The sequence below is a fragment of the Protopterus annectens genome, chromosome 11.part0 (assembly GCF_019279795.1).
Source record: "Protopterus annectens isolate FY-2018-M chromosome 11.part0, PAN1.0, whole genome shotgun sequence".
NCBI lineage: Eukaryota > Metazoa > Chordata > Ceratodontiformes > Protopteridae > Protopterus > Protopterus annectens.
The window spans coordinates 701,435,970-701,461,298 of NC_056745.1; the positions used below are offsets into that span (position 1 = coordinate 701,435,970).

Here is a 25,329-nt window from a genome sequence, read left to right on the forward strand (position 1 = left end):
CTTCCTTGCACCACTGAAATCACTTCTATTAGCAAATTATTGGGGGTAATAGTGGATGCTAACCTTACATTCAACCTGCATATACAAAATTGCACAAGATAAAAGTCATCAAAAACTAGGAATACTTTACAGAGCCAAAAACTTTCTCACAGATGCAACTAAAACTGCACTTGCCACTATTTATCTTCTTTCCACACTTCTTTATGGTGCTCTTATTCTTACTAACCTCCAAGCTTCACAAAAATTAAAACCTGAGCAATGCTTTAATAAAGTTGTTAAATTTGTAGCAAATCCCCCTTTCAGAACCTTCCACTGTATAGCACTAAAAAGCCTAAATTGGTTAGAACTGCCTCATCAATTAATATATACACAGAGTCTTGCCACCTAAAAAAAATTATCCAGTATCCCGCTTCCTGTCCAGCACTAAAAAACATTCTACAGAATTGTGTACCCAGTTGGTCATTGCAATACAGTGACTCCTGTATGTCTACAGCCCTATCAAATCTCCTGAGCAGTGTCTGTACTTGTACAAGGTTTACTAAGGCCTGGAATTCCTTACCTGTATCCATCAGGTCAATACCCTCCCTCCCATCTTTCAAAACTACTCTGAAAGACTTCCTAGCTAAAATGTGACTGTGTTCTTGCTCAATACCAGGATAAACTTTATCCCTAAATGTGAACTAGTACCTTTTTATTACTTATACCTCCTTACTCTCCCTTCTTCACTTAATGCCTTAATTCTATCAAATTCCCTTCCCTGACTTTCTGTCTAAATATACCATAAGCCTGATTTTCCCTCACTTCATATTTCAATTCCTGTTTGTATCAGACTAACTGACATTTAATTTCTCTACAAACTGTCTAAAATTTCTATAAATAATAAACGATTGTCATATAACTTGTATCGATTCTTAACCAATGTTTTTTATATTGTCACTAATTTGTTAGAACTGTTTAAACTGCAGATGGTTTTCTTTTACTTTTGAAGACTGCAGAATTATTGTTAAAATGTTGTGTAATAATCTGGAGCTTTCCCCCCCGGGCCTTTGCTGAAAATAGGTTCTACCTAGTCAGACTTTTCCCAGTAATCAGCAGTCGTGGTATTGTGGCTGAAGAACACTAAAAGATGCTTGAAACTGAAAAGATTTTCAGGTATTCATCTGTAGGAAAATTACTTCTTGGAAGGCCTGGGATAAGTGCCCATATTTTGCAGCATTTCAATTATTATTTTTTAGCAGAGCCTTGAATGGACACTGCTCATTTTAAGATAATTTGGTGCAACTAAAAATGCAAGTGTGTGAAGCTAGCTTGCAGCTGAACTTAATTTCTGATCTGTTATAAATGACAGGCAGCAATGCCCACTGAGGGGACTTAATTATTCTTTCAGCAGCATTGTGTGAACTATGAACCTTGACTCCATGACCTACGCTCAAGCCATCTCATCTCATTCGAAAGACATCCTACTCAGGAATGCAGCACCCCACTTATACTGCACTGCATATCAGAACAGTTAGGAATAATAATAAACATATTTTCAAGTGCAAGCATGCAGAAGGCAGATGTTAAACGTGCACATTTGTGTATGTATGCGAGTGGGCGCACCCCCCCCCCCACAAGCACAGTTGTAATATAGCGAATAATTATTATCATGTAGAGAAACGGAAGAAGTCAGGCAGGCAGCCAGTCAAAATCACTAGTTCAGCCATCCATTAGGGATGTTGTGCATTACTGTTGTTGTTGTGTCTTTCGGCTTTTCCCGGTTAGGGGTCGCCACAGCGGAACTCTGGTTCCCTAATGATTGGCAGTAGATTTTTACATGCCGAGTTGCCGGCCCTGACGCGCAACCTTCAACGAAGGTACACCCATTCACACATGTCTCCACACAGAAGACGCTGTAGCTGAGAATCAAACAGGACAACGTCTTACTGTGAGGCGACCGCTACCGCAGCACCACCACCGCAGGAATTATGGTTGGTTTTGTTCTCTGCTGGTCAGATTTGATGCAGGAAGATAAAACTCAATGGATCAAACAAAAAGGCCAAGACAGAGTAAGTCAGAGTCATAATGCCCACACCTTACTGTGTATCACTGCAGTTATGCCATTTTAAGTAATTTTTTTGTTATTTTTTTATTTTGATTTGTTTGAGGGCTGAGAATTTTAACATTCTTTTTTAGTAGTTCAGTGAACAAGCATTGATATGAGCTGTTGTGCTTCATATATTCAGGTGAAAAAATGTTAACTCAAAGCCGCAATATGTATAACTTTGAATCCTTGGAAAGTATTTCCAGATTTCATATAATGCTTTTTGTTTTCTGACGATAACAAATTGGGAGGACTTTACTAAGCTGACAAAAACAAAGGGTATGGGTAGCAGATAATAGACCATTGTCTCCATAGTGTTTATCACCATCTGAAGACATCATGAAAATTAAATTGCCTTTGTGTATTTCATGTTTTTTTCGTATGATATTTTATTTCTCAGTATTTATACAGGGAGATATTGAAATAAACATTCCAGTGGGAGTTATAAGATTTACTTCCAGTGCACTATGCTGTTACCCAATTGGAACTCTTCAGTTTTATTCAGTAACAGCTAGTTAATTAACGTCATATAAATATATGCTGAAATACTTAATAATTCAAACAAATGCACAGTACAGAGAGTCAAATCCTCAGGAAAGATGACTGTAATATCCATGTCAAAAATGGAAGCATGAAACTTTTTGAAAATGTAAAAAAAATCAATATACTTCATTTTAAACGTGGAAGAAGCAGTCACACATTTTCTAACAAAAAAACCCAGCATATTCTTGGTTTTCAGGTGAGAACTAGACACTGGCTATCCTTAATTAGAAGTTTATTAAAACAATTGTAAATGTCACCTAGTTGTAAAGAGATAATATTTGGCTTTACATATGTGAACAGATGTAGCCTTTTCTTTATATGTGAACCACACTAGATTCTTGCATAGTAAGCAGTATCTCCTTTTCTGAATATAGGAATAGATAAAGATTTCATTTATGATTGAACACAAATGCACATGCTCTGTGATTGTACAGCACCAAAAACAAAATTAAAATTGTTGTCTTGTGTAACAAAGAGTAATAACTTAGTGGAGTGGGTGATTATGTTTACATCTCTCACTTCCTGGCCTAAGAATTTTGTTTTTCTGGGATCCACCCTAAGGATCAAGCCTGACCCTCAAGATTAAATTTCACCATACCTCTGACTCCTCCAAGGTTACAGTCCGACTGTAACAGCAGTAGCAGGCTGGAAACACAGCATCATACTCCAAAAGTGACAGCAGGCTGAAGATACAGCATCACAGTCTGATTGTAACAGCAATAGCAAGCTGGGGACACAGCATCACAGTCTGACTGTAACAGCAGCAGGAGGTTGGAAACATAGCATCACAGTCCGACTGTAACAGCAGCAGCAGGCTGGGGGCACAGCATTGTAGTCTGACTGTAGCAGCAGCAGGCTGGGCACACAGCATCGCAGTCCGACTGTAGCAGCAGCAGGCTGAGAACACAGCATCAGTGTCCGATTGTAACAGCAGCAGCAGGCTAGGGTACATAGCATCACAGTCCAGTTGTAACAGCAGCAGCAGGCTTGGGACACAGCATTGCAGTCCGACTGTAGCAGCACCAGCAGGCTGGACACAAAGCATCACAGTCAGAATGTAGCAGGGACACAACATTGCAGTCAGCCTGTAGCAGCAACAGGCTGAGGACACAGCATCTCAGTCCATCTATAGTAGCAGCAGCAGGCTGGAGACACAGCATCACAGTCCAAATGTAGCAGCAGGCTGGGGATACAGCATCACAGTGCCAGTTGCAGCAGCAGTCTGTGGACATATCATCACAGTTAAAACTGTAGCTGCAGGCTTGGAGATGCAGAATTACAGTCCAAGTTTAGCAGCAGCTCAGGGGCACAGCAAACTGTTAAGAGCAGGCTAAAGCATAGAAGCAGTTTATATGTCCTAGTAATTCCGTAAGGTGTCTTTTTCCAGTTCTTAGGTATTGGATTGTCTAAGGATGTACTTCTAAAAGTTGACTTCTCTTTACTATACAGGAAAGAAATATTTTCCAAATATTTTATTTTCTGTGTAAGCAACTGTAATCTTAATAAAGTAGAAATTTTGTTTAAAAGTAGGTTTTTTGTCTGCTGGCTGCCATTAAACATGTGTATCAGCTTCTTTTGCACTGTGTTGCTATTTTGACTACTTGATATTACCACACTTCTGGCATAATGAATGTTGTTGACCATTTTCAGAGGGTATCCAAATCTCATTTGAAGTGGGCTTTTGCACTGTGACAGATTCAGACTAGTCAGCTGTATAGAAGAGTTGTTGAAAGATTTGTTGATCTGCTGGTTGGTATTTCTGGGATAAAGCTGAGCAGTAGCTATCCACTCCTAACTAGTTGTCACATGAGAATGGGAAATGCTTATTCTAAAGCAAAGTAAGTATTTTTCTTGTCCTCTACTATCTCCGTGTATAATTATTCCTTTTGTCTTCATTTGTCATAGGAGAAAACTTTGATCAGAGTCCTTTGAGAAGAAACTTCAAATCCAAAGTTCTGGCACATTATCCGCAGAATGTGGAATGGAATCCATTTGACCAAGATGCAGTCAACATGGTAAAAGCACACACACACACATATATATATATATATATATATATATATATATATATATATATATATATATATATATATATATATATGTGACTTGTATAATGTCTTTTGTATGTGCAAGTGTGCTAAAGGAAGTGCTTGCACTTTAGAGATACAGTGGCCTTATGGTTAGAGAATGACCCTTTCACTACTTGCCTTTTTGGTGACAAATTGGAGTGACCACAGTAATTCTAGTCACTATAGTTACTGCTTGAAGATGAAAAATAATGTATGAGCCTTGTAGTAGCTATTATTGTTGTATTATGCTTGTTTCTGTTTTCTCTGCCAGATGAATTTTGACAAATAGTATTTAGTAGATCCAGTTTTAGAGAGACTACTTTCACTGAACTGGTTTACTCCTAATTAACTGTATTTCTGTTCTGGACCAGCACTTCAGAAAAAAAATCAAGAGCAACTTTGAGAGCATTTAATGGAGTAGAAAATGTTCCAATTTCACTGCACAGAGAGCAGCATTATGATTTTGTTGTCTTTTTGTTGCTGCTGTTCTGATGACAAATTTACAATAGTAAAGTGACCTGTCTCAAAGGAGTCCTACATAAAGCACGTTGGCAACAGTACACACTATTTACTGCTTCTGCTATGGACTGATGATGAAAAATAACCTTCAGCTGGATGAAACAAATCTGTAAGTCCTTCAGCCAGTGAAAATAAAGAAAAAAAAACATTCTTCAAGTGGAAAAGCCATTCTATTCCCCCTACTTATGTATACAAGTTCCCCAGTTACACAACCACAGTGAAAAAAAAAAGAAAAATTCCAGAGAATGAATCATTGCCACAGTACACAGCTTGGCAGTGATGTCTTGTGGAACTTTTTTTTTTAATCAGGAAGTTGTACATATGGGAACAGAAATAGAAAAGTTTGAATTCACCCACATTATACTCATCCAGGCATAGGAAAACTGCACACACTACTGCTAGTGCTTCTGTTTTCTCCAGTGAGTATAATGTCATTATATAGGATAACTGCTATAGTCTGCTGCCCTTGATTCACCTCTGGGTCTTCTTTTACAGATATTACCTGTTATTGGGTGGCCCAGTCGTGCAATGGATAGCATTGTCACCTTTTAGCAAGAGGTTCGCCATTTTGATTCTTGGCTGGGATGCCTTCTGTGTGGAGTCTGCGTGTCCTGTCTGTGTTCGCATGGGTTTCAGGGTACTCTGGTTTCCTCCCACATTCCAAAGACATGCAGCAGGTGGATTGGATACGCTAAACTGGCCATAGGTGTGAGTGTGCATGTAAGTGTGTGGTGTGGAAGAACAGCTGAAACAAGTTTCTACTTGGTGGTGGTAGATGATTGTCCCTGTTGAGGTGACACACTGACCCCATGTGCAAAAATGGGAAAAAAGGGTTGATGGATGGATGAATCCTGAAGTGTTCCTACTATTTCCATTTTTGTCAGTCTCCTTCAGCTTTCATTTTATCTGTAGTAGTTCCATTAGAATAGGAGTCTTACACAAATTGTGTCAAAAAGTCACATAAATAAAAGGATTAGAAGAATTGTTACAAAAGTAACAAAAATGTTAAATTTTGATTTGTTCCTAATAATCTAATGCTTGCTATCCTCTAATAAACTTCTTGTAAGGAGTAAGGAAGAAGAACAAATAGTTCCTCTTATGTCAGTGTGACAGCTGCAGATTTGCAAAGCATCTCAACCACTGAAAATGTGTTCCGACAGAATCAGGTAAAAGAGACAGAAAAACACTTTGTATTTTTAAACACAAAATATGGCCAAGATTGCAATTTACTCGAACAAAACTGCTTTGGCAAAATGGTTGCATGCCCTAAAGGTACTGCTTTTTATAAAATGTACCAAAGTACTTCATTCCTATTATTTTCAGTTTCATTTTTTAAACTTACCTTTACCTTGCATCCAATAGTTATCTTCACACCTAATAGTGGTGTAAATGTACCCAATGCCCAGATAACTCAGGTTTCCAAGTGTTATAATTTTAAAAGTGTATTATAGTTTTATCTGCATATAAATTAATTCAGGGTAAAATATTATATTATATTAGCATACCCTGACCCACGTCTAACAATAAAACTCCATGCTGCTAGCTAGCTGTTTCCTTTTCAGTTATACCACATAGAGTCATGGTTATAGAGTTTTACTGTAGCTTAATGCAGTCTTCCTTTCAGCCCTGTCACATAAAAAATGTCATGGCTAGGTAGTCTGAGGGTCTATATTATATAAGCGAACGCACTGAATTGGGAACGCTATATAATTGACCCACAATCCATGAAAACCCAAAATGTCGAACACACGGATTAGCGATTTTTTTTTTCCCTGGGAAAAAAATCACTGATCCGTTAAAAAAAAAAATAAAAAATAAAAACACAAAATAAAGTGAGGGGCTGTGCCCACCACACCCCCTATACTTAAATATACCAACTCCGAGATCTCACCACAGTGGAGGAAATGACAAAGTCCCGAAAATGGCCCATCTCTGTTCCGTGCTTTCGGTATTTTGCCATTTTGCGTAATGACATTCGACTAAACAGTGTTCGCGATTCATTGCGTTCCCTAAAATAATAGGGACCAGTCTATGACACATTACTGTGTAACAAAAATGAAGTGTTCTGACAACTGTACTGTATAACAAATTAAACAATACTGGCTAATTAGTACTTAAAAATGAGTATGCTGACTGGAGAGTCCATTCAATTTTCCCATTGTAACTCAAGCATTTCCCAACGTAAACAAGTCCAGCCGCTCAAGTCTGCTAGAAGGGTCAGCTTTCTATTGAAATATATTCCATCTGTCTAGGCTAAGTTCTTTTATGTATCACAGTACAAAAAAAATTAGTATCACCAACATTCTGCAAAAAGCGTGGACAGTTCAGAAGTATTTTTACCAATAGTATGCTCGACCATGCTGCCAGAAGGCATAGCTCTCAACTGTCCAGATTTTTACAGAATGTCCCTGGTTTTCCTCATTTTTCCAGGGTCCTTTGTAAAATTAGTTTCTGCTAAATGTCTTAGCCTTTCTTTCAGTCAGTATTGGTAGACATTAGAGTTTTCGTGCTTCCCACATGAAAAACAAAAATTCACACAGCTCACTATGGAGATGTTTGCTTCTTTGTCCCTTTCCTTACACTATATTGATGTATTACTCAAGCATGCCGACATAAGTGCTATATGCATGCACAGTACATCAGACAGCAGTACAGGGAGCAGAAGAACGCTAAGGTGCTGTCATACAGTTACATTATTTAAGAAAGGCAAGTATTTCTTTCATAAATAATGGCATTGTATGATAGCAATAATCCATGACTTTGTGTGGGTGTCATAGGGCTTCATCCTCGTGATCAAACCACACCAACCATGGGTAATTCCTTTAATACCCACACCCATTTGTGGATTATTGATAAAGTATCATGGCTAGATAATCTGTGTCTATATACTGTATAGAATAAGCACTGACATCAGGTGACATCAGTTGTTTTGAATAAGTCTGATATAATTCCTTACCAAAGGCAGTGGATTAGGTCTGGAGTAGAACATGGTACCAGGTCCTCTAAAAACTTTCCCTCCATAGGGATTTACTAAAAAAGAAAAACTAAGGTGATGCTACATCTCTGATTCTCCTCATAGCAATATTCCACTCTCTCTCTCTCTCTATATATATATATATATATATATATATATATATATATATATCTTTATATATATATATATATATATATATATATATATATATATATATATATTATTGCTATAGTAGATCATGGGTGGTATAGTACGACTATCGTTGTCACCATGCAACAAGAATATTGTTCAATTCTTGGCTGGAGTACCATTTATGCAGAATCTGGATGTCCTCCCTGTGTTTGCATATGTTATTTTCTGGGTGCTCTGGTTTCTATCCACATCCCAAAGACTTGCTTTTAGGCATATGGTTGACTGTTAGTTGTCCATAGGTGGGTGTGCAGTGCACGTGTGATATGGAAAAAGATCAGGCAATCTCCTTCTGTTCCCAACCTTGGTTAGTAAACTCTGTAGATGGCATCTGCCATGAATGTGGTCACTATAGGAATCAGATGCCAACAGCACTGGATGGGATAGATTGATGAGTAGTAGATCGGATTCTCTGGATTATACAAATGGCAAAGGATTAATATAGAAACTAGTTTCAGTTACATGAAACTTTTGATATAATGTTTTAAACCTCAGGAGGTTGAAGCAGCAACCCTAATTGAACAAAAACAGAATTAACTGGAACAAATGACATTATCTGATAACAATTTGATGAAGCTAGGGGCGTTGCAGGACAGGCTTGATGCTTATGATACCAAGTTAAAAGGAGTGAAAAGTAGCAAACTATCCAGGGATTTTAATGATTTTAGGAAGGGTCACCTGTTTGAATGGCCGAAAGATAAGAAAACGAACATACAGACCAGGACTAATGTAAACAATGGAATAGTAGCAAGTCATGAAAAGGAGGAGACTGTCACTAGGAAACCAACGAGAATAGTAGTTGAAGCAGAAGTGCATACTACACCCAGGCAAAACCACAGAGAGGTTTCAACAACACATGAAGCTGTGATACATGCTCTGGTGACTAATGTTAGCTCGGTAATCAATACTGAGAGCATAGAAGAACTATCTGAGCAGGGTGAAGAAAATATATTCATTTTGAATAATAAGAATTTGGATGTACAGAATGCCACTAAACCCAAAGATGGGGTGGTACATTTACCGCTTTACCAGCAGCTTCCTTTTTGTTGCAGAACAACACCTCGAGGGAAGTATGACCCCAGAGCAGGGAGAGGAAGAAACAGAGGTTTCAGGAATAAATGATTCCCTTGTATTTAATATATCGAGTATTTTATTAACAAGAGATCAGACTCTACTATTAGAGAAAGGAATGAGTTTCATACCCTCCTTGCGTTCACCAATGAGTGAATTTATTCTAGATCTAAAGTATTTTGGGAGTAATGTGACTTTAAGGCATCTCTTCGGAAATACAAACAATGATGAATCTCAGACTAGAATTGGATATAGGAAACCAAGTATGTTTGTCCCTGTATGTCATCCAGTTGTCGATGCCTTCGTGCGATTATGTGAAAATGAAGTGGCTGAATATAGACAGCAAAAGGGAAGTATACATTTCCACAACTTAACTCTAAATGAGAAGAGAGAACTATTTGAACTACAGAATATGAAGGACATCATGATCAAACAAGCTGACAAAGGAGGGGCAATTATAGTTATGGATATATCGTTCTATGATACCAAGATGAAGGAGATGCTAGCGGATATAGCCACCTACAGGAGGATTGATAAAAGAGAATTGAGCATCATCATACATGGTGTACAAGGCACACTTTATGACAAGCTCATGAACAGATCGATAAGCAAAGAGCTGTTTGATTTTTTTGAAGTATGTCATCCTACTATACCTAGCATCAATGGAATGCCTAAGGTGCATAAGAATCTACATGACCCTCCGATGCGACCAGTTGTTTCAGGAAAAGGATGGATAACTGAACCCTTTTCTATTTTTATAAAAGGGGAGTTAAAGAAATTGCTACTTCACGCACCTGCAGTGATCAAGGACTCAACTGAGTTCTTAAGTAGACTTTACAAGAAACTGCAACAGATGAATACTTGTAAGAATTTATTATTGGTAACTATGGATGTGAACAGTTTGTTCACGTCTATACCCAATGATTTGGAGATCGATGCGATCAGAGACTTTGGTGTGAAGCACAAAGCAACCAATGATATTCATTTACTATGTAGTCTCTTGGAATTGGTCTTATATAACAATGTGTTTCTGTATGGTAGTACTTACTACTGGCAGAAGTCGGGGGTAGCGATGGGAACTCCATGCGCACATAGTTATGCCAATCTGGTCCTGGCAAGATGGGAAGAGCTATGGAAAGCGGATATTAACAACAAATGGAATAGAAACATAGTTTTCTATAATCGATTTGTGGATGATGTATTTCTCTTAAGGGATGGCGATTTAACCTCCTTGGAACATTTTGTACAATTTTTGACCAACACAACTTCATTTTGAAGTTTGAAGTGACATCTTCTAATACAGAGATAGAATTCTTGGATGTTAAGTTAATGTTAGATGACACAGGAAGCATCAATACTAGAATGTGTAGGAAACCTGTATGGCACAATCATTTACTACACAATACTAGCATGCATCCCAGGCATGTTCTTGACAACATAGTGACTAACCAACTAACTCGAGTGTCCAAGCTCTGCACAAGGGATGAGAATTATGGGAGGAGCAAATTAAACTCCTCAATGACTTTAATATGAGAGGATACAAAGTCAAAGAGACACAGACCTATGAGAGGATACAAAGTCAAAGAGACACAGACCAATGAAGCAACTACCTTGGAACTATGCTGTCAGAGGGGAAGACCCTATTTCTCGGACCAAGGTGAAATAGTTAAGCTCAAGCGAAAGGAGGTCAAGTCCAATCTGAGATGCCAGTTGACATATAGTACTGACAATTTTGCTATTCATGATACCATCAGAAAATTTTGGCCAATGCTAACATCTGACAACAAAATTAGGGAAATTGTTGGAGATCAACCCAGCTTTTCTTTTAAGAACAGGAAAAACTTAAAAAGACTATTATGTTATAAAACAGAAACTGAAGCTATTTCTGAAGACAGGAGTTTTCAGATGAACAGGAGAGTTGGAACATTCAGATGCGGAAGTTGCAAGGCATGCTCTCATATAAACATCTCAAATACTTATACACATCCCCTGACTAAAAGGAACTATAAGTTTGAAGGATTTGCAAACTGTCGGAGTAAGAACATTATCTATGTGGCAACCTGCAGTCACTGCAAAGCATACTACATAGGGAAAACTAATCAAATGCTCAAGGAACGTATCCTAAAGCACTTATCTGACATAAGAAAAAAGTTACCAGCAATGCACTTTATATGCATATTAGTATAAATGACAGTCATTCTTTCAAGTTCATGGCACTAGCTAGGCTTCATGAAATACCAAGAGGTGGGGATTTAGTAAACCGAACAGAATTTGAAGCGATGAAGTGGATAATGAATTTGCAATCAGATCAGTCACCAGGTCTGAATGCATTTGTCCCTTTAAAACCTGCACTAAAAGGGAAAGCTCTTCAGCACTCAAAATGACATAATTAGAAGGGTGTGTATGCTGCTATGGTTACTAAATGCATCTGAGTGAGTGAACACTAGGAAATGAGTGTATTTAAGAAGAAGTTTCACTGGCAAACATTTAGGATTTGAAAAAGGTATTATACCGAAAGCGCTTATCCGGTTTGAGCCAGTGTGTTTATTGTATTTTATCTTATCGTATATTTTATTAAAGTTTTCAAGTTTTAAGTGTTTTTAAGTGGAATTGGCGACAGAACCATTTGTTTTTGGAGGATTATACATGGCACACTGGCAGTTGCTTGAATTTCCTGTAAAAACAGTTAGCCAATAATGTTTAAAAGACTCTTTTTCCCCGCTCACTGTGGAAGTTTTTTCCTGATTGATGCACAAATTTCATAACTGTAGATCAAAAAAGATCACAATACTGAGAACTGTTTGAAGCCACTGGAAGGGAATTTATCTTTAAGATCTCAAAATACTACTCTTCACCATATAAAATACTACATGATAACTATAAGAATCAGAGGAGGAGGTTAGAATGTATTGGAAAGAGAGACTGGTTAAGCAATCCACAAAGAAACAATGGGAGGCTATATGTATGTCTCCCAAATATGCAACAAACTCTAGAAGATATAGAGATTTTTGCTTGGAAATGTTATATAGATATTTTTATACCCCATGTAGACTCCAGAGAATTTTTCCTCAGGTAGACTTCAAATGTTAGAGGTGTGATGGGGAAGAAAGAGGTACTTGGGAACATATTTTTTGGGAGTGTGGTGGGTTGGTGGACTTTAGGGGATGCACTGTCAGAGATGCAGGAAGGGCGGATTGGTGTGTGTGACGACGGAAATGATTTTTCTGAGCTATGATACAGAATCAGAATTGCCTAGACATGGTAAGGCCTTGCTGTGTCTAATTGTAGTGGCTGCTACAAAAGCAATTACTAGAAAATGGAAGTCACAAGCTAAACTAACTATATTGGAAGTGGTGAATATAGTAAAAGAAATAAAACAATTGGAATTGAGATATTTAGAAAAGGGTAGGAGCAAACTACATAGGAAAAAAATGGGAATTGTGGGAGTAATACATACAGGGGAGGAATGAGGTTTAAAAGAAGGCAGGACTTAAATGAGCTATGTAATGGTTGACTGAAAATGATTGGGAAGATTATAAGTAATATGTAATGTTTGCAACTGAGAGTGTCAGTATGGCTTGTGATGTAAAATGCTTGCAACTAGGATTGTGTTGGTGTGGTTTGTTTTCATTTATTTAAATGTACGATTGCTTATGTCATAAGTGATGGTTTAATAAAGATGTTTCTTGTTTAAAAAAAAGGGCAGGAATTGAATGATTTATGTAATGCTGCTTAGATCCGCGGTGGTGGTGCTGCTGTAGCATTGTCGCCTCACAGTAAGACGCTGACCAGTTCGACTCTCAGCTAGAGTGTCTTCTGCGTGGAGACATGCGTGAATGGGCGCACCTTCGTTGAAGGTTGTGCGTTAGGGCTGGCAACTCAGCACGTAAAAATCAACTGCCAATCCCGGAGTTCCGCTGTGGCAACCACTAACCGGGAAAAGCCAAAAGACACTACATGTAATGCTGCTTAGGTTATACAATATATAACAGTATATGTGAAGTATGTTTATTAATGTTAATTTGTTAATATGGTTTGATTACTTTGGTATAAATGTAAATTTGCCTGTGTCACAAGTGATAATTCAATAAAGGTGTTTAAAAAATTCTGCTCTTCACATTGGGGAGTTGTAAGTTTTTTTTCTTGATGGATATGTACTACAGGACTGACTTTGTAACATACAAATCATAAATACTACATGTAATTGGATATTTTTCTTGAAACTGTGCCACAGATTTCAAGGTTTATAAAGTATATAGAGAGTGATTGAAGAAATTGCCTGAAGATACAGAGAAAATTGTAAAAATTGTTATTCTTATCAATAGTTAGTACAAATTATTTTTTTTAATTGTGTTATTTTTATTTAATAAAAATACACTACAGGTTTGTATGACAGAAACTTTAAAAATGGGTCTTGGGAATATTTGCATAAAGTGATTCTGAGGAGGATGCAGATTGTTAATATTTTTCTGCATCATCTAATACAAATGTTTCACATGAAGCTGTGCACTTTCATTGGGTTTCTGTCACAGAAGTTTTAAAAATCCTCTTACATCTCATGTTAGCATAGGAATCGCAGTCCCAAAAGTTGTTTCAGCATCAGTAGTTATTGCATACAGGCTTTTGGCCAGATAGAAGGCACACCAGTAACAAGTGTGTCAACTATGTTTGTGCAGTAGATGTAGAATATGTGCTAGCCCATGCATAGAAATGTATCATCAAATACAATCCTTGAAGCCAGGCAGGCCACCGGGTAGTTGGCAGTCAGTAAGAGCCCTTTGAGCTAAATGGGAACCCTGGTTATTAACACTGTTGTTTTTGATAATACTGAGTTTGACAGAAGGAAACTAAATGCATCACATCAGTAATATTTGCTGAAACATACACCCACACACAGAAACACAAGTTTGAAAAATAGTTTTCATTCAGAGATGTATATTTTACCAGGTGCATTACTCTTACCTGAGTGCTGATTAACAAACATATTACTATTAGTGGTCATTTTTCACCAGCTCATGAGCAGATTTCACTTCCTACACATACTGAAATTCTTGACTTCAGCAATAACAGTATATCCAGTTTGTTGTCCTACAAAAAGTATTAAATTCAACTATACATTGCCTACAAATACAAAGAAAAAAAAAGAAAAATCCCCCATGTATGCACCAGAGAACTGCATTTTTGTAAATAAACCATTTCAGCTCAAAGGCTGGCTTTGGTATCTGTAGGTTATGTACAGTCACTGTAGTAAATGGATGTATTACTCATGCTGTAGGTGGATTGGACACTCTAAATTGGCCCTAGGCATGAGTGCGTGCATGTGTGTGCCTTCCGTGGAAGGTTGGGCGCCGGGCTGGCAACTCGACACCATAAAAACTCTACTGCCAATCATGAGCGGACAGGTGATCTGCTGTGGCGACCCCTAACCAGGAAAAGCCGAAAGAAGAAGAAGCCTCTTCTTTGTCTTGACTGCATAACATCAGACATTTAATTTTCAGACCTTTCAGACCTTTTGTGTAACTTCTGTAGAATATTCGAGTCGGCATGCTCAGCAGTGACATCTTGATTCATCCAGGATTCTCCTCTGAAGGAAAGGGCAGTGTGAACTTTTTACCATACAGATCTTGGTGTTTTGCTATGATCTGGAACTTCTGGATCTGAAGTCTTAACTAAATGCCTTCTGTTTCTCTGCACTTGTTAATATGATCGTGAACTAAATAAAATCTCAGTACTTCAATATGACCAATTACAGTGGCTTCTCTTTGATCTTCACTATTGCTTCTTGGAATCTGTTAGACAAAGATCTGACTGCTTTATCATGATACTTGTACTGGTTTTACTGATTTCCTAATACACTTTGTAGCACATTTGTCATATGCCCTGGAATTAGTAAGGTAGGTTTGACACAAAGATAATCTCGTTAGCTTAGTTTGTTTGACTGATTTTTGAGTATTTTTGTTATTAATTTTTTTCAGTGTTCTCTTCGTTTGTGGGATCTTTCTTGTCTTTTTCTTTCCCATGAGGTTTTCACATAAATAAATGGCATTTTTTATTTTTGTTTTCAATTCATGCATCTGACAATCTGTCTCGGTCTTAGATTTGTTTTCTTTGAACTTTTGCAGAATTCGCTATCCACTTTAGTATGTCGGATGAACTGTACACTGTGTGTGCAGATCATTCAAAGAATGTGGTCTTCCACAAGGAGATTTATTTGTATGCAGGGAGGAAGGCATAGGATCTCACCAGACAAATAAGAGGAAAGAAAATTTTGCACATCTGACCAAGCAAAAGTACTGTGTAATACATAATCTGGGCAATTTCTGACCAATAACTAGTTAAAAAAAAAAAAAACTCAATAAATGAAACAATATGATAATATAATTTGCTTTCAGCTCAGTGTTCTGTGGTTAATTATAGCTTGTAAGAAGAAATAATGAAAATTAGAACTTATACTTGTTTTGAATATGTAAGGTTAATATTGGTGCTGATTCTGCTAAGTACAAAAGTTTCATAGTCCAAACTGAAACAAGGGTACTACAGGGAACAATTGTTTCTTATGTTAAGAGGAGTCACTGATGAAGTAGGTTTCTTTAAGTAAGATTACAGGTAGCTCTGCCTTTAGGTCTAAACTCCACAAACATTTCAACTCTCTTGTACAAGTCAAATGCTTCAGAGAAGCTGGATAAGGCAATTTGGCTATTTTATTCACATTTTTACTATATATGGTGTTTAGAATACATTCCTGACTTCACTTGAGTTTCCTCCTAGATTAGCCTTAGTGATGTTATGACTATTCATGCGTAGCTCTTCTTTGCATTTTTTCGTTTCCTGTACTTATGTTTTTTATCGTAAATCAACATTAACTTGAAACCTGATTCTGTTTTGTTGTCCTTTATCTTTACTGTCATTGTATTTGTGCTGTATGTAATATGTGAGCATTATGTGATACTTTCTCTTTCTTTGCCTGGGTGGTTGTTGTGTCTTTCGGCTTTCCCCAGTTAGGGGTCGCCACAGCGGAACTCTGGTCCGCTAATGATTGGCAGTTGATTTTTATGTGCTGAGTTGCCAGCCCTAACGCACAACCTTCAATGAAGGTACGCCCATTCACGCATGTCTCCACGCAGAAGACGCTCTAGCTGAGAGTCGAACCAGTCAGCGTCTTACTGTGAGGCGACAACGCTACCACAGCACCACCACCGTGGATTCTTTATTTGCCTGGGTAATGGCTGAAAAGGACAGTTAAACCAGTAAACAAAAATCAAAGTACATATGAGGAGGAATGTGATTCATAGGTAAGTTAACTGGTTAAGGATATCCAGAGAGGGTAACCCAGGCATCAAAGACATCCATAGAAAGTAATACCCTTTTTGCTAACCAGGTAGGCCTACTGGACACAATTCCTTTTCAGGGGAGAACCAGGAGCAATGTCTGATTAAGTGGTTTGCTCAAGGTCACAAAGCAGGCAAATGAAGGCAGAGAGCATCAAACCCCTATACCACTGGAACTACAGCTCGGAGTCTTAACTCCCTGCACCACCTGCAAGTTTGTTTGTTTCTTTTGGCTTTTCCTGGTTAGGGGTCGCCACAGCGGAACTCCGGTCCGCTAATGATTGGTAGTGGATTTTTACGTACCGGGTTACCAGCCCTGATGCACAACCTTCAACGAAGGCACACCCCATTCATGTATGCCTCCACACAGAAGACTCTCTAGCTGAGAATCGAATGGGACAACGTCTTGCTATGAGGCGACAACACTACCGCAGTACCCTGCACCAACTGCAAGTAATCTGAGAATATACCAGAGAAGGTCATTAAGAGAGAGAGAAATTTCCACTGGCATGAAGTAATAACTTTTGGGCACACCCTGGATCTGGTGGAAAACTTTCATTCATGCCTTCACTGAGACACCAGATGTTGTTTCCAGAACTGCTGACAAAGCAACCCCCACTCTTTTAGCTCCGGATGTCAGAGCTTAGTAAGAAAAGTAATGAGATGTCAAATGAAATGCAATGGCAAGTAATGGTTTAAGGTTCTAGTCCTATACTTAAAATGCAAAAGCAGTTCAAGTTAATGTTGAGTCTGTATGCAAATGATTTCCAGCTTCATATAAAGTGCACCAAAAATCTTGGTCTGTGAGGTCTTCTGCACTAACGTGCATCTAGGTTCATTTATTCTGTGCCCTGATATATAACTGTATTAAAATCTCAGATCTTCTCCTTTCTGGAGCCAAACTCTCTCTTTGACTCACTGCATTGTCACTGCATGTGATTTTGGGGATGCCCACACTGCAGATATACTTTGTTTTCTCCTGCTGATCACATTTGTATCTCCTAGCATTTTTTATTGGGGTTTATTGATGTCTAAGAATCATGAAAATAGAAACTGTAAATGTTCTTTGATCCTGACCAAAATGAAATGAGTAATATCTTTCAAGATTTTTGTTTGTGATCTGCTGAACAGAGTTTGACATCCTTTACTGTCACGTGGCTTAAATATGCTGTTACAAGAAGCTCAAAGCCTCCCCCTGACCCTTGTATCAGAGCTGAAATTGACCAAGTGGGATGACTGCCCAGGAGGCTTAATAGAGAGTCCCAAGCAGGAGCATGCCAGGCACAAGGTGACAGACCCCTAGACCAGGCTTAAGTTTTGTAGGCATGGCTTTCCTTCAGATTCTACCTTATGTGGTGACCTATACTGTCCCAAGCAGGAGCATGCCAGGCACAAGGTGACATACCCCTAGACCAGGCTTAAGTTTTGTAGGCATGGATTTCCTTCAGATTCTACCTTATGTGGTGACCTGTACTCTCTGCCTTGATTAACCTCTAGCCAAGTCGTAACCATTATTTTTCCGGTGTCACTACTGAACATTGAGTGCTTGCTCATTATTATATGGTGACAGATTAACAAAAGGTTATAGGTGAGCAATGCCAGTCAGCTAGCTAATATCCTCTCTGTGCTGGCATATGAGGCTTTTATTGGTTATTCTTTATTGATGCAATGCCTTTGGTACTCACTTCTTCATCATAACGGGTGCCAATGTCTGCTGTTTTGCTGGACAAGTATATGGCCACTTTTGCTTCTGCTGTCCATGGAACCCATGTGGTTTACAAGAATGGGAGCAGGCATCTTGGAGGGATGTTTCTTCATCCCCGTCTGAATCTTATCATAGAACCTAAGAAATTGAACCTTCCCATATATCGATTTCAGTGCTTTTTTGAAGAAAAAGGAACTTTGATTCTTTCTGCTTTACTAACCAGTCCTAAAGGGTACTATTTTTTTCAGTTTGGAGTTATTCTGATTGAGGGATTTCCACACTAAAGAAAGATGGACTTTTGCTGGCATCAGTCACAATGGGGTTCCCAGCTTGAATAGTATTTGAACATGAATGTTTTATTTCCTTGACACAGAGTAGGTGTTAGAAGCCACACCATCAGTCCAGTCTTCCCCTTGATAAAGTCTACAAGGCTCTAGAGAGGTTTGGTTGGAAGATCTATTTTTCTTTCAGCTTGAGATTTAGATCTTTCAAGTATCTGCCCTGTATAGCTTAAAGTTTTACTCGATCTTCTTTCTTTCACTGAAGTAGGCTATGGGGAAGTTCATGTGCAGATCCACAAAAGTGGACATCCACATTGCTTGTTGCATCTTTTGTAAGACTAATACAGTGGTCAAGTGTCACAGCATCCATCTTTGTAGTTTAATTATGCTTGGCTGTCTGCCTTAGTTTGCCCCTTTTTCATTTTAACTTTCCCTGAAAGCTTTCATTGCTGCTGTGACACCCAAACACTGGCCCAGTAATCAAGGAGCTTCAATCTTCACCAATGGCAACTGTGGGGAACGTATACACTGGGAAGATGACAAGTACACACACAGCAAAGTGCAATTTCCCTTAAAAGCACACACATAGATCACAGTCAGTCTGGGGCTGGTTTCTCCCTCTTTCTCCAGATCCTCAATAAGACTCCCCACTGGCACAGCTTATGGAGTTGAGATCTCAGCTGAGTAGCCAAGCTAAGACCTCCGGCACCCTCTCTGTCCAACCAGTGCTTTTTGTCCCTGCTCAAGTAGCACACACACACACACACACACACACACACACACACACACACACACACACACATACACATACACTTTAAGATTTGATTTATACGCACACACCTGGCAAAGGCTGGCACAGGTTTACTATCTATGCCCCCTTCTGCCCAGACTATAAGGTAGTTTTCACTGCCAACAGACAGCTCCTTTTCAGCTACTTTAAGGTCCTTAGCAAAATGTGTCCAATCTTACTGTGTAATGTTACTATTAATCCAAATGGCAGTTTGACAAAGAGACAAGGCTATTAGGAGTGGCCCACCATATCACAAAATAGATATGCAAGTACTCTGAGAGCTTAAATATGTCTCACACATATCAGCCACAAAGATAGGTTTAAATATATTAAATAATAAATAATAAAAGAGCAAGACAATACTCAGTAAGTAATCAGTTACATCAGAGTTCAAAATCACAGGAGTTATTTGAAACATTGCAAGACAGTCTCAAATAAATAAAGAAAACATCTAAGCTATACTTTACTATATTCCTATCTGAATCTAAAAGAGTTACTGTGCCCTAAAAGCTTACGTACAGAACAACAAGCAGGCAGAAGTGGTGAGTAGATGTTTCCAGGTCAATGACAAAATACAAAATGCCCCCCCCCCCCCCCGAGAGTTCTGAAAGTAATATCTCAAATATTGCTGCTGGATACTTGCAGGATGACTTCACTTCTGTCTTCTGACTATCCCAGGTGAAACCCCCCATTGCTAGAAACTGCCAGCATTTTAGCATCTCCTTGTGAAAAATATATATCTTTCAGATCTTTGCAACTGCTGGAAAACATAAACAATAAAACACTTACAAAACAATGCAGAAGGCACCCTAGTTCTAGACATCCTGCCTCCTTGCTACATTGAAACTAACTTTTATAGCACAATCATAAAGCAATTTAATTTCAACTATTTTCTTAGTTTTCCAAGTAACCCTCTGTGTTCTAGTTCCCACTGTTAAAACATATACATTTACACAAGTACAATAGTTCATATACATTTCTGTTCTTATCCAGCAGGGTACACTGTGGTCACATATCTAGGCTCAGTACTATACAAACCCCGTTCAACACACCCTTCTCTACCAGCAGTTTAATATACATATATAATACAGTTCTAATACATTTGTAAGACAAGCATATGAATCATGTTGATATTCACAAATCACATATGATTATTTACAAAATTCCAGATAGCTGTGCTGGCAGTATCTCCTTCTGTCACACTTCTATATAAATTATACTAATAGTCACAAATGACATATAACTTTTATTTATTTTATTTTATTTTACATTTGTTGACTGGGATAGTTCGACTGACTATATGTCCATTTTCAGTGGAGGCCTGGGGAGGAAATTTCCAAGGTACAAACAATAATATTACATAATTCTTGTTAAAGTTTACAGGTTCTGTTCAGATATGCAAGTAATACAATCACTCAATGATTATGATTACACAAGGTTAAAAGACCTAAAAATGCCAGTTAAGTTACGAATGAATAATATTAGAACACAAACATAGGAAGAGGGCTAATCAGGCTTGGAACAAGGATATAACCAGTGTGATTTAAAATATTGTTTGAAACTTTTCTTGAATTGACTTAGGGTGGGTTCTAGAGTAATGTCAGTAGGAAGTGAGTTCCAGGTTACGCCAACATAGTTGACAAACAGAGAGTCACCAGCTGAATTGTTGATTTTGACAGTTTGAACTAGCAATCTGTTAGAGGAGCGAAGTGGTCTGAGGTTGCTATAGGGGTTGATAATATTCTTAAGTGCAGGTGTGCTTTCTGGCTGTTTAAATATTTTGTGTGCCACTAAAAGCTGGTTATACTGAAATAAGTGTGGCAGTTGTAACCACTCTAGATAGTTTAGGTTTTTACAGTGTTGTGTCCTGTATGGCATGCCAGTGGAAAATCTGGCAATGTGATTAGAACAGCTAGAGAGTTTATTAAGTTCAGTTTTCCATAAGTTGGTGAATAAAGGAGAAGCATAAAGAAGAGTTGAGAGTAGATGAGAACGTGCAGTGGAAATTTTGGCAGGTGGAGTTAAGAAAGGTTTGATCTTATAGAGTGAGCCAAGTTTTTTATTGATGGTTTTGATAGTTAGATTGACATTCATATCGAATTTGAGGTTATTGTCTACAATAACACCTAGAGGCTTCCTGTAGGTGTCTGGAGAGATTATGGTACCGTTATTAGATTTTATGGAGAAGGATGATACAGAGGACCTGCGAGTAGGAGCTTTGTTTTGTTGGGATTTAAGATCAGGCAATGATCAGATAGCCAATTTTCAACTGTATTAAAAGTGTTCTGGGATAATGTCTGTAGATCAGACTGGAAAGTACCAGAGCAAATCAAAGTGGAGTCATCCGCATATTGAATGCAGTTTGCATCTGAGATGACAGTGTAGAGGTCTTGATTACTATGGAAAACAAGAGAGGTCCTAGTATAGAACCCTGGGAAACTCCCAAGGTGTTTGGTAGGAGGTTAGATAGTTTGATTTGCCATAGGATGGCCTGTTGTATACTACTCACATAGGATTGGAACCACTGGAGAAGCTTGAGTATCTAAGCACATTGTCTTTAGAGTGTGAATTAGTAGTTGGTGATCAACCATATCGAAAGCTTTGGAGAGATCCAAAAAGAGGGGAGAGGATAATTTGTTATTATTATGGTTATTGTTTATGGTATTAGTGAAGGCATGGAGGGCTGTGGTGGTACTATGATGTGGCCTGAATCCATGCTGCGAGTTGGCCATTAGATTGTTCTGAATCAGGTAGTGCAGCAGTCGACTATGGATGAATTTTTCCATAATTTTAGCCGGTGGTGACAGTATAGCTATGGGTCGGAAATTAGACAGTTCAGTGAAGCTGCCTCCTTTATGGAGTGGTATGACATGGGATAATTTCCAGATGGATAGGATGGAAGCTTCTGCTATGTTTCGATTGATTAGAATGGAGATGGGGTATGCTATGGCATCTGCAGCTTTTTGCAGATACTCAGCAGGGAGAAGATCGGCTAATAGGGTAGTTGGTTTTAGTTTTTTTATTAGACCTTGAACGAATGATGTAGCAACTGGTTGAAAGCTAAAGGAGAGCTGGGTACTAGGAGTGGGGATCTTTGAGCTGGGATGGCTTGGAGGTAGCTGACTAACGTGGGACTGAATAGTCTCAGTGAAGAAACTATTAAATGTGTTTGCAACATCCTCCGGTAGTTTATCAATAGAGGCTATAGTTTATCAATAGATGCTACAAGGGTTGGAGTGGTGGTTTGTCCTTGGTGTGACAGTTTATTTATACCTGCCCAAAACGTTAGGTACTGGGAAGTGGTGATCTTTGAGCTGGGACAGCTTGGAGGTAGCTGACTAACATGGGACTGAATAGTCTCAGTGAAGAAACTATTAAAAGTGTTTGCAACATCCTCCAGTAGTTTATCAATAGAGGCTGCAAGGGTTGGAGTGGTGGTTTGTCCTTGGTGCGAAAGCTTATTTATACCTGCCCAAAACTTTTGAGGGGTAGTTTGATTTTTCTGCTGTAGTTGACAATAATATTTTTTTATCTAGTAAAATGGATTTTTTAGTCTCATTCCTTAGCTGCCGATATCTGCATTGATCTGAAGGGCCTTTGTGGTATGCCATATGGCCCATGCTTTGTTTCAGAGTGTGATTTTTGATTTGGTATCTTTAGAAAGCCATGGTGCATCTTTTGTTTTAGTGTGAATGGAGCAAGCAGGAGCATGAGAATCAAGGATAGCTAGGAATTTATTAATGTGAGCAACAGCTTCATCAATTATTTACAAAATTCCAGATAGCTGGGCTAGCAGTATCTCCTTCTGTCACACTTCTATATAAATAATATTAATATTCACAAATGACATATAATTATTTACAAAATTCCAGATAACTGGGCTGGCAGTATTTCCTTTTGTCACAGGTCAGATTTGGGGATAACACCCATGAGATAACTAAACATCTTCAGTAAAGTGGATACAGCTGTTACACAGTAGATGGCATGGTGGCCCCTCTCTCACTTGCCATGATTGTCCCAGATGCAATGACAGGCAAATTTCCATGTCTCCCAAGAGGAAATTGATTAAGCCAGAAATACAGAAAATAGTCATAACTCCCGTTCTCACGTTGCTGTATGTGGTTGTTTTAGTATTCTGAGTTTACTGAAGTTTAAAAAAAATCTGGGAGGGCGGACTCCATGAAAGGCTTTTGGGTCTCAAAGGTGATATTTGTGCATCATCTGATCCCACATTGATTGAAAGCAAAACAAGTGGCATCAGAAATATCCATTTTAAAAACCTAAACATTGTGTGTAACACAAAAAGGACAAGTTGGAGGGACACATGTGTAGCAAGGATTACCCCTTCTCTGGAATAGGCTTCACATCCATGTGAAGCAAATCTCATCCCTAACTCTATTCAAATGTATCTTGTGCCAGTAGATGGGGAAAATACAAATTTACCCCAGTTTGACACCTGCGTCCCTGATGGAAGGGGCAGTTTGTGATTCTTGATGTGTATAAGCCTGTATCAACACCATAAAATTCCTTCGGGTGTTGACACACAATAATATTTTGTTAAATTTGGGGGGGGGATAAGTTGGCTAGGCTTAAAATAGCTCTTGGAATGATTGCCTAGTGACTACCGATGAATCTTGAAACTTTTGCACAAAGAAGCTATGAGGACTGTCTCAGTTCAGGAAAGATGGGCTGTTCTAACATAATAAACTTCTTAGACAACTGTGTGAACCACAGCTTTATTGAATGAAAATGGTGAACTAGCACTTTGGCTATGTCTTCTAAGATTTTAAAAACAATGAATACCCAAAAGTATGTAAATGCTATTTAATTAAAGATAGACTGTTTCCCCACCCCCCCATGTCCTCTTCCCCAAGAAGTTGGTGGGAGGGTCTTGATCTGTTATAGACTTCAGGCATCAGTAATATAAAGTCATAAATGGGCACTGTGAAGGCTGTAATGTCTGCATTACCAAAGAACCTCTGGATTGCAGATCTAGAATGGAAGCTACACAGTCCTCTGTAGGTAGGCCACATTTTCTTTACAAGATTGGTCTTTCTTCCAGCCTAAGAATTTCCACAAAGGTTCTGGTTGTGGTGAGAGGACAGAAGTCCTTTATAAAAGGAATGTATTGGTGTTCCTTTATCTAGATGACTGGTTTATTATAATCCCCTACATTCATTCTGTTGGCGATTATGGTCTGGCTGTTTCCCTAGTTCTGTTTGATGTTGCTTCCCAACAGTAGATTGAAGTTACCATTTCTGTAGATGCATTGCATTTCCTTCAGTGCAGCAGTACTAAGCATTATTCAGCATAGAGCCTTCCTCCCACAAGACAGAGATCAGCAGTCGGGGGAAACTACTTTCCTGAGTTTTATGTCACATTCTGAGGTTAAGCCCAGTCCCCCAGCATCTCTTTCCATTATGGCAGCAACTAGTTTTACAGTCATTTTAGCCTACTTTCATATATTGACATTGGAGATGAATATATGCTGAAAGTATTCAAGCAGCCATTTTGTGCTAGATCTTGTTTTTGTCTTGAACCCCTCTTGATTTTCCTTATTGTAGCATGATTCATTTCTTGCCTTGAACTTTGGTTTCCTCTTGCTCTCTCTAGTGTGGTACATATTTTGTACATCTTTGAGAGGGTTGAGAGGTCTCCTCTTGTTAGGTTTGGCTAAAGGGCTTTAACAGGTTTGGGGTGCAGTGAGCAAGTCTTTCCACATAAACCTGTGAACATGAAGTTTTTACTGTTGCACAATAGGCTTTGGTGCACCAACT

The 25,329-nt window shown here is 38.5% G+C and overlaps 1 protein-coding gene across 4 annotated transcripts in view; it reads left to right on the forward strand.

Moving 5' to 3' along the window:
- Positions 1 to 25,329, forward strand: part of LOC122815561 (DENN domain-containing protein 5B-like) — a 1,792,502-nt gene that overhangs the window by 798,868 nt on the left and 968,305 nt on the right. For all 4 annotated transcript variants that reach the window (XM_044088154.1, XM_044088155.1, XM_044088156.1 and 1 more), the window contains exon 3: positions 4,532 to 4,641. In XM_044088154.1, coding sequence (XP_043944089.1) covers positions 4,532 to 4,641 — 110 coding nt within the window. The remainder of the gene's footprint in view (positions 1 to 4,531; positions 4,642 to 25,329) is intronic.